Genomic DNA, 11,160 nt, shown 5'->3' with positions numbered 1-11,160 from the left:
TTGTCTTCAAATTTATCAATTTTTTTAAATTTTTGATTTTTTTTTATATTACGGGTTTTAACCAAATTTAAAGTCCAAATTACTATTAATTAATTCACATAAGTGCATTTAAGATATAAAATGCTAAAAAAACCTTAAAGGGTTTGTCTGAGTTATGTAAAAAAAATATAACACTCTAAATCTTATGGTCAGCAATATACATAAGCAAGTTTTAAGTCTGTGCTTCTAATGGTAGAAGGGGTTAATCTTTCCTGAAGAATCCAGTGGGAGGGAGACACAGGGCAGATAGCAGCATCTCCTGTCAGTGCAGGGGGCGTGGCCAGCACTGTGACCTCTTGTGTACAGACACAGAGCTGCTCTCTCCTGCATGCCACACTTGTGCACGAATCATCAGGTTCTTGGTTCAAGGCTGTTCATACTTTTTCATGGCAATTCATATTAGCTCGTCATTCTTCAACCTCTCTGTTATGGTTCTGCGAAAGTGTATTAATTCGCCAGACAGCTTCTGTTTCATCTGTGGTGAATATACAGTGTTGAAGCAAGAGCAGAATATTACAGACTTTGTGGAAAAAAAGTATATTTTGCATACTTTGGACTAAAAATTGGAGATCAAGACAAAGTTTGGGCGCCTCATAAAGTGTGCAAACGATGTGTTGAGGACCTCTGAAACTGGTTCAAGGGTAAGAAAAAATCTTTCCATTATGGGATTCCTATGGTATGGTGAGAGCAAAAGAACCATAGTGATGACTGTTACTTTTGTTCATGTGATGTGAAAGGGTTTAATTCCAAATGGAAGCATTCCATTTCATACCCCAATCTTCACTCAGCAGTTCGTCCCATCCCCCATGGCACAGATATACCAGTACCCAAGCCCCCTGCTACCTTGGAAGAGATACCTAGCTCCGATGAAGGTGAAGTCATACCTGAACCAGATGACGAATCAAGTACTGACTTTGAAGATGATACAAGACCAAAATTGTTTTCTCAGGAGGAGATGAATGATTTGGTAAGAGACTTGAATCTTCCCAAAGATGCCGCTGAGTTACTCGGATCAAGGCTGAAAAGCAAGAATTTATTGTTGCCAGAAGTGTCATCTTCATGGTTCAGACATCGTGAAAGGAGTTCGTTCCTTACTTCGCCCAGGAAGACAAGTTGGTTTATTGCATCAATGTCAAAGGTCTGATGGGTCAATTTAAAATCCAATATGATTCAGAGCAATGGCATCTTTTTATAGATTCTTCAAAAAGAAGTCTCAAAACAGTTTTACTCCACAATGGTTTTTATGCTTCCATACCTGTAGGTCATTCCGTACACTTGAAGGAAACCTATGAGAACTTGGAATTGGTTCTTCGTAAACTTAAATATGAAGACTATGGTTGGCAAGTGTGTGGGGACTTGAAGGTCTTGTGCATGCTGCTCGGGAAACAAGCTGGGTATACCAAATACCCTTGTTTTCTGTGTTTATGGGACAGTCGAGACCGACAAAATCACTGAACCAAGAAGAGTTGGCAGCCGAGAGTGCTAACAGTCGGTGTAAAAATTGTCCTCCGAGAAACTTTGGTACCTTCCCATAAAGTTCTTCTACCACCTCTCCACATAAAATTGGGATTGATGAAGCAATTCGTAAAATCACTTCCAAGAGATGGAGAATGCTTCAAATACTTGGTCAACAAGTTTCCATGCCTGTCGGAGGCAAAATTGAAGGAAGGTGTGTTTGTCAGACCAGACATTAGAAGGCTTATAGTTGATCAAAAGTTTGTCAATACTATGATGAATCCTCAAAAAGGGTGGATTGCATTTAAAGAAGTAGTACAGAAATTTTTAGGCAATAACAAAGATCCTGATTACAAAAAGATCGTCGGAAGAATGCTGAAAGCATTTCAAGCTTTAGGTTACCTGATGAGTTTGAAAGTGCATTTCCTCCAGTCCCACCTTGACTACTGTCCTGAAATTTTGGGAGCTGTGAGTGAGGAACAAGGTGAACGATTCCACCAATCGTTTAAAGAGATTAAAGAGATGGAAAGGAAATACCAGGGAAAATGGAGCATTACAATGATGGCAGACTACTGTTGGATGCTTCAGAGAGACATTCCAGATGCTACTCACGAGCGTAAATGCACCAAGAGGAGCCTCACAAGGAAGATGAATCGAGTTTAGTGTGTAGGTGAGCTCATTTCAGTTAAAAAAAGGATTTTCATGAAAATATTGTAATAAAACTTTAATTTTATAAGTCTATTTCCATTTATTTTGAGGTATTGCCTTATTTAACATAGTTACCTAAGTTGTCAGGAAACGTGATATCCTATGACATAATGGAGGTCATTTTCAGATTCAGCGCACCAAAAAACATAAAGATTACGTGGAATAACCAAAACAGCTCTCGAAAATTTTTTTTTGCAGACCTGTGTAATGTGTGTGACAATTATGCACAGCTCCTTGAAAAAATCATAAATCCAGACATATTGAAAGCTAATGTTGGTACAGATGATACCATAGGGCAGGAAAGAGGAATCTCCCACCTTCCTAATGTTTATGAACTATAATACCTACATTTATTCATTTATTATTTATTTTACTCTTTGTGTATTTAAACAATTTACATGTTTGCTTAAAATATCCCTAATCATTGATCATTTAAGGTAGAGTTGCTTAGGAACCATAATTTTACTATAAATACCTGCACAGTCATTGGATCCCTTAACCTGCATATAGCAATAGCAATAGCAGTTAGACTTATATACCGCTTCATAGGGCTTTCAGCCCTCTCTAAGCAGTTTACAGAGTCAGCATATCGCCCCCACAGTCTGGGTCCTCATTTCACCCACTTCGGAAGGATGGAAGGCTGAGTCAACCTTGAGCAGGTGAGATTAGAACCGCTGAACTGCAGATAACAGTCAGCTGAAGTGGCCTGCAGTACTGCACCCTAACCACTGCGCCACCTCAGCTCCACCTCATATATAATTGTGGAAACCTGGAAGTGGAGTAAAAATATTTCTTGGGTTATCTGGACTACCTTTCAGCATTTTGATATTTGCCTGAGGCATAATCTATATGCAGTTAGGATTCACCCACCTGCTACAAAAAAGTACCACTAATTCTATGCCTTTGATTTGTATTCCCCCCGTCCCCCCAAAAAGAAAATTCCTTCATGCTATATTGTAAGTTGAATGTGAAAACAAATACTTCAAAAACATCTCAGAAATTACCAACTGACCATTGCAATCACAAAACATCCTAAGTAAACCAAAAGATTCAACAGCCCCTGGAGGAAAAAACAGGAATCATCCACACTATACAATGTAAGGACTGCCACAGCCACTATGTAGGACAAGCCAGCAGTCAGAAGACATGATGAAAATTCTTTAATTTTGCAACATACGGATAGAGTTAACTGTAATTTCCATTGGGACACTGTGACCATCCTAGACCAAGCCAAGTCCAAAACTGCAAGAGAATTCTTGGAAGCCTAGAAGACAAACCAGCCATCAATAGGCACATCTATATACCATCCAAAAGAGACAATCAACAAGACAAAAAAAAAAGAGACCAGAACACCTCCACACCAGCAATCAACACCCAGATGAGCAGAGATTAACATCATGCTTATCATTAGACACCAATAATCAAGAAACAAATATTACCCCAATCAAGGAACTGCCAAACAAGCTAACAGTAAACAGCCTGACCAAAGAACCACCAAGATTTCTCCCAACAACAGAGAAAGATACTGTAAAATGAGAACAAACCTCACTCCCTAGTGGTTCCACCACAAAACCGCGGTAGACGAAAGCGCGCTCGACGAAAGCGCGTACCTGACGTCATCACAGCGCGACAAAAACATCACGCTGTGAGCGGTAAAGTTAAAATTAACGCGAAAACCTTACCCTAACCCCCCCAAACCTAACCCTAAACCTAACCCTTAACCTAACCCTAAACCTAACCCTTAACCTAACGCTAAAGCTAACGCTAACCCTTAACCTAACCCTAAACCTAACCCTAACGCTTAACGTAACCCTAAACCTAACCCTTAACCTAAACCTAAACCTAACCCTTATCTTTACGTGAATCGGCTTGCTTTAAAAGCGCTTTTTAAAGCGCCCTTTTTTCTCCGCGGTCGTATTTGTCGCGCTGCTGATGACGTCAGGTATGCACTTTAATCGGGCGCGCTTTAGTGGACCGCGGTTTTGTCGTGCCACGTCCCTAGTAGCACTGATTATATTACCCAGTTTGGGTGATGGAACATCTGCAAGAAACAACCAAGCTCAGAGAGGATCAAGATCCCCTCAAAACAAATCGACTTTCAAAAGCAAAATTTAATATGGTATTCTGGACTAGAAGGTTGTTAATCTATTTTTAGGTATCTAAAATTACAACTTTTCTTTCTTAGTCAATGTCTCCAATGGCTGCCTTGGAAAAGATCCTCATTTTGCATTACTGTTCAGTTGTGATTAGGTTTGTTTCTTTAATAAAACAGATACAAACTGTCTTTAGGAATTATTTATTTAAATGCCACGATGTGCCTGTTCCTACAAAGACAAGAATCATGCTAATCATATTCCCCGTGATATTCTGTGGAAGCAAAAGTTGAAGAAGCTGGATAGAAAGATGGACATCCTTAGAAGTTGGTGTTGAAACTGCTGGAAATATCCTGGACTGCCAAGAAAAGAAATAAATGGATTAATAAACCAACCCATAGTTCTGTCCAGAGGCACAAATGACCAGCTCAAATTATCCTTCCAGCACATGTTGAGACTTATCTCGTTGGACAAAGTGGAAGGAAAGGTGAAGACAACCAGAAACAAAGTGATTAGACTCAGTAGCAATGAGTAAAATTAGTGGACCAGAGGAATACTCTTCATATAATGTACTTGGACTTCAGTAAGGCATTTGATAAAGTAGACCATAACCTACTACTAGATAAAGTAGTTCTCTGTTGAAAGAGCTGAAAGGCCAGGTTAAGAACAAATTATGGAGAAACGGTTGCTAAGAGGTAACAAAGACCCATACATCTAATGTGGCATGTATGTATTTGCTTTATAGGAATAATGAAAATTACCTTATACCAAACTAGATATTCTATGTGCTTAAGTATTTTACTTACAGTATTTTACTTACAGTATTTTTTTTTGTACTAGTATACCGGATGTATCCAGGATTCTTTACATCTTTATCTGGAAACACCAGGAATTGAACCTATGAATTTTCTACAGGTCATTGCAGCTCTGCCGAACTAGAGCTCTTTCTGATCATAATGTATTTTTATCTATCATAAGAGTTGTGTTCTACTTTTGTACACTGATTGACAGCATTTTTACTTAGGAAATTATACATAAGTGCTTGAAAATATAGCTCTCCCAATATTAAATGATCAGTCATAACCTATAATTTGCTTTCTGGTGAAGGATTATTTTGGATAAAATATATAATATCTACTGAAAATCATTATAAACCTGGTTTGACTTCCACTTTCCCATTTGGTGTTCCAGTGAACAGAAGTATTTTATGGGCACTCCAAGTGCAGTTTAAAATTTGACATATATTATTGTGATATAGTGTCACATTATCACAGTTCTCAGTATTTTTTAAATAATATTTTAATTCCTTAATGCTGTTATGGTAACCCTTTTAAGGACTAAAAGGCAGTATTGAGATGTATGTAGGCATCGTAAGCAATAGTAAAGATTATCCTGGCTACAGTTTAATTTTAAAACAAAAATGAATGTTAGAGTGGTATTATTGTCTTTGAATATTCCATTTGATTTTTAAAAATTTCCTAGAAAAATAATTACAAAGTGTGATTTAAATTTCATTTCAGTTACAGCAACAGATATTACAGGTAAATCTTGACATACAACATAGTCCTGGAGCCTGTCCATTATGATTGTAAATCATAATCATAAAATGGATTGGTCATCTGACCAACCTGATTTTGTAACACTTTGTGGTCATTAAGCAACAGTGGTTGTAAAGTAGCCACCATGGTCATTAAGTGAACTAACCAGGATATATTGAGCAAAACATCAATATAATACACTTTAACTATGTGCAAATAACTCCTGGAGAGATGCAAAGAGCCATTCTCCAGGAAATTAGTCCAAACCAGTACTATCCAACCCCTGGTATTAAGAGCTAGGCTTTTTCATAGTAAACACATTTTTCAAGTCAAATTGATGCCAAGTGAGTTTCCATGAAGTGGAACAGAAATTGTTCCACTTCAGAAATTGTTTACTACTGTTTTGTTCCTGGATGGATGGATGGATGGATGGATGGATGGATGGATGGACGGACGGACGGACGGACGGACGGACGGACACTTCCCAAACTAGTCTCCAGTCTTGGAATCCCTGAGTCTTTCCATTAACCTTTAAACAGGCCTGACCTTGCTTAGCAAGCCCAGACAAGAACAGCTTGGTACTGCCACCTGTTGAGACATTTTCATATTGGTAAAAACAATTCCAAAATTAAAGAACACGCAGAGAACATTTGGAGGGAATAATCTGAATTTTAAATGATGTTCCAGGGATGGTGAGATCTTGCACATTACTGGAGATCTGTAAAGAAAAATGACAGACAAAAACATGATAAAATTGAAAGTTTAGGGAAGAAAAATTATTCAGCAAGGCAATTGTGCAAAAACTGAAGCTGACTCAACCTTAAGCTGCTGGGAATCAAACTTCTGGCAGTAAGCAGTCTGCAGGAATTAGCCTGTATTCTAACCGCTGTGCCACCATGGCTCACATCACCAGTTCTTCAGTATCTGGAATACAGATGTGGGTTCCTACCAGTCCGCACCTATTCGGTAGAACTGGTTCGTCAAATCTACTGAACCGGTTAAAAGAGGTTCCACCAGTGGACCCGGAAAGCAGGCCACACCTACAGAAGAGGTTCAAAAAAATTTTGAAACCCACCACTGGCCCTTGGATATGATTATTCTACACGATCATGCTCATATTTATAAAACTCAGTGCCTCTGTGAAAGGTAAGGATGACTATTGCGTTTGTGGTGCAATCAGAACATTGCGTGTGTTGAAGTTGTTTTAACGCAAACCAAAGATGCCTTTTAAAAAACAAGTTTACATCATATTCGTATGCATGCCAGTGCTGTGTGTGAGGTAATTTAAGGTGGCTCTGACAAGTGTCGTCGGCATCTTCATACCCGGTCACATGGGCGGCAAGCCTCTCCCATCCAGTCACATGGGTGGCAAGCCACTCCCACAAAGGCCACACCCACAGAGTAGGTTCGAACAATTTTTGAAACCCACCACTGCTGGAATATCAAGTCTCTAAAGTTATAATGGCAACAGCCAGCACTACGAAACTAAGGAAATTCGGCACTTTCTTCTCTGAGCTGTAGGATGAGATGAGTTATCCGAGTTTCCCAAATATATCTCTCTGGACACACAGGAAAAGTACACACAGCCGTTTAGTGACGGCTCAAAGTTATAACGGCACTGGAAAAAAGGTAATTTATGATTGTTTTTACACTTATCACCAATACAACATCCCCATAGTCACACGATCAAAATTCACCCGCTTTGCCAATATCACAGTTGCAATGTCCCATGGCCATGTGCTCCCCCTTTTGTAACCTTCGGATAAGCAAAGTCAGTGGGGAAGTCAGATTCACTTAACAACTTCCTAATTTAACAATTGTAGTGATTCACTTAACTCTGGCGAGAAAGATCATAAAATGGGCCAAAGCTCACTTAGCAAGCATTTCACTAAGCAACAGAAATGTTGGGCTCAATTGTGGTCACAAGTCAAAGACTGCCTGTAGAGAGAAGCTCCGCCCACCCACCCAGACGTCATCACGGATGCTCTGCACATGTGCAGGAGGCTCTGTGCATGAATACTTTTTTAAACTGGCTCTGACAGAGGATGATGCCTGAACCAGCCACCTTCGGTCTACTGCCGTGAATCTTTCAAAATAGGCATGGCCTAAGTGTGTGGATGGTTTATTATATTTCTCTTACCGCACAAAATTATTTCAGTTTCTTTCTCATTCAGATACCCGGTTGGCTCTTATTAGAACTGAGCACTTGCTCGCTACATGTTCTATGTCAGTGTTAGGTTCCGGCCGGTACGCCCCGGCACTGCGTACCAGTGCCTGCTGCTCCCAGCAGGCACCGTTCCGATACGGTGCTTCGGAGGGCCCGCCCGCCCTCCTTCCCTGTATTTGACCCAACTGAGCCATTTGCGCACGTACATGGAGCATATGGCACCTGCGCGATGCTCTGCCAAGCAGCTGGAGCATTGCGGGCAGTGGGTGTGCATGCGCATGCATGTAGACGCCCGGCCCCATCGCAGCGTACCAGTTGCGACGGGATCCAGAACCCATCATTGTTCTATGTCCTTCACTGATGTTAGGATTTTATTTATTGGTATCTTGCCATTATTATTTCTACAAATAACTCAGGGTGGTTTAAATATCTAACACATTCCCCTCCTCTGATCTTCTTTAATGCAACTCTGTGAGGTAAGTTGGGTTGAGGGCAGTGGTGGGTTTCAAATTTTTTTAGAACCTCTTCGGTAGGTGTGGCCTGCTTTGTGGGAGTGGCTTGCTGGCCATGTGACCGGGTGGGAGTGGCTTGCCAGCCATGTGACTCAGTGGGCATGGCCAACTTGTAAAATGTGGTGAAACTCACTTAACAGCGCTTTTGCTTAGCAACCAAAATGTTGGCTCAGGAACTCTGGTGTTTGAAGCACGCAAGTGTTAAAGCTGTCAAGTTACAAGACATTTGTACCCCTAACCCTTTAGGAAAAAAAACCAGGGGTGTTCAAACTTGACAGCTTTAAGACTTCAAGGTTTAGATAGGACTCTTAGAAGTGAGTGGGGCGATTGGTGAGCCAGCCAATCAGTGAGCGGCGGGCGGGGCAAATGTGGTGCGGATGGGCAGGGCGAGGGAGCTGGAAGCGGTTCTAAACAGCACAGTAGATTTGTGAAACATCTTCTATAGAAGAGGTTAGAACTGGCAGGAACCCACCCCTGGTTGAGGGAGACTGTCTGGTCACCCAACTGGCATTCATGACTAAGGCAAGACTAGAAATCACAGTTTCCTGCTTACTAGCCGGGTGCTTAAATCACTAGACCCAGCTGGAATATTAATTATTTCTGTTAATAAATCCCAAATTTGCTTGATATTGTGGGGCCCTTGGTAATCTCTGAGCTTGAGGGTTTTTTTCATGCAGAAGTTCCATTACCCAACAAGGTAACATCATCAGTTCTAGAAGCAAATGACGGTGGCTTGACATTGCCTTGGCATGTTGTAGATGCTGCACTGAGGTTTACTCAACAAACCATTGTTAAAGCAAACTGTTATGGCCCGCCAGTGGCCAGTGGAGGTGGCAGCAGATTTGGACAGTGAAAGGGTTGGGGAGGAACATGGGCCAGTCTTGGAGTCTGGGGAAGGCTCGGACGAGGGCAGAGATGGGGCCAGGGCCGACTGACAGTTATCAGCTGCCTTTGGAGTCAGACATCAGTGAGGCAGGCGAACAGCTGGAGCCTGTTCCCAGTGTGCGCATGCACAGAGTTGCCAAATGAAGGGAACAGCTAAGGAACAGGGGTCGACTTGGGAGTAAAGCCACAGGTGGACGGTGACTGGCCCTTCCCATAGGGAATAAAAGAGGAGCGAAAGGGGAGTGGAGTTTGCAGGAGTCAATTAGTTCATTCCTGCATTCTTGCCAAGTATTGTGGCGTCTGAAAGATATCGGCCTGGCCACTCTCCAAGCCTGATAAAGGTCGGTAATTGTGAACTACCTTGAAAGACTGCGGGAGAGGAAAGACTTTGCTGGAGAGGAATTCACTGTAAATTAAATAGAAGGGGTTTATCGGGACAAGGACTCTGCTTCCTCTCTGCTGGGGAAGCCTAGGTCAGAACACAAACTTTAGCTCACCATAATGTGAGACCCAAAGGCACACTGTTATTCCAAGTCTTCGAGCTTACCTCATGTGATCAGAGTGGTCATCAGTAGTGCCCATTCAGAACTTCAGGGCTGCTCGAATTGCCTGACAAGCTGCTCTCTTGACTTCTAAAGCTCTTTCTGGTTGGCCTGACTGATAGACTGCTACCTGGACTTGAACTTCCGGTTCTGTCCCATCGTGGTCTAACAACAAATCACAGCAAAAGAACCCATCAAGCAAGCATCTCAGCCAGCGCCGTGCCCGGGCCTCCTGTTCTGCATCCAATCCTGGGTCTGGATCCACCTGCACAATGACTCCAACCAAGGCTACCGGGTTGTAATAGATGCAGTTCTTCAGCTTGTGTAGCATTTCGGCCAGTCGATCCAGTTGGTCCCAAGACTTAAGGAAAGGGGCTCGGCACAGGAAGAAGATGAGCTGGGAGTAGATTCTTTCTTGTTGTCTGGAACAGCCGTTTTCATTCAGGAGCTGAGACCTTTCAGGCCACTGGCTGACAGCTTGATCACAACAGATCACCGAGCTGGTCACGTGGAAAGCTGGTATCGGGAATTTTGCAAACACTTCCTGCCGGAAGTTCTCCACCACCGCCTGGCTTTGCAATTCCCCAAGTAAATGCACGTTGCCCCCCATCATGAACTGAAGGGTCACAAATTCCAACTCCAACTTTTCCTCAAGTGGGAGGTCAGACCTGGTGACCACTGTCAACAGGTCTCTGACTAGTTTTAGACCTGCCTCTTGGCCTTCGTGGTCTTCTTCTGCCGTCCGGCTCTGTCCTGTCCCCACTCTCTCTGTGACTTCTTCCCAGGATCGCCCAGCCTGCCTCAGGATCTTCTTGTGAGGTCCGACTGAAAACCCTCGGAACAAATCTTGGCCTGCCCCAACCAATTCTTCGTTCCTTGTTAGGACTTCATCCGATGGCTCTGTCAATTCTTCCTGTCCGCCTTGAACTTGCTCTTTGATCTTTGGGCGAGCTCCAGCCACAAACTCACAGTCCCTTCCATTCTCCTCTGGGATGTCTCCATTCAGCTCTATGCTATCTTCTGGTATTCCTTCTTCTTGCTCTAGAGTATCCTCCTGGTTGGTTATCTCCAGCTCTGTGATCTGCTCCTGAACTGTTTCATTCATCTTCCTACTCTTCGCTGCAGCGTTTGTCTCTTGGTCTAAAACCACTTGGATTCCTTCTTCCTGCTCCATAACCCTTAGCTTCCTTCCTCCCCCTGATCATTTCTCCAGATCCTCCC

At 42.4% G+C, this 11,160-nt stretch overlaps 1 protein-coding gene across 1 annotated transcript; it reads right to left on the bottom strand.

Annotated features, from left to right (window-relative positions):
* Positions 1 to 6,482: 6,482 nt before the first annotated feature.
* Positions 6,483 to 11,160, bottom strand: LOC148043537 (uncharacterized). The gene is made up of 2 exons (XM_087726133.1): positions 9,945 to 11,160; positions 6,483 to 6,551 (listed from the first exon to the last, which is right to left on the bottom strand). The coding sequence occupies exon 1, from the start codon at positions 11,111 to 11,113 to the stop codon at positions 9,980 to 9,982; it is 1,134 nt and encodes a 377-aa protein (XP_087582259.1). The 5' UTR covers positions 11,114 to 11,160; the 3' UTR covers positions 6,483 to 6,551; positions 9,945 to 9,979.

This window comes from Thamnophis sirtalis, unplaced genomic scaffold, assembly GCF_051295495.1.
Source record: "Thamnophis sirtalis isolate CommonGarterSnake01/CBP01778 unplaced genomic scaffold, rThaSir2_p1.2 scaffold_11, whole genome shotgun sequence".
NCBI lineage: Eukaryota > Metazoa > Chordata > Lepidosauria > Squamata > Natricidae > Thamnophis > Thamnophis sirtalis.
The sequence above is the reverse complement of the archived record's forward strand: the minus strand, read 5'-3'. Positions and strand labels throughout refer to the sequence as shown.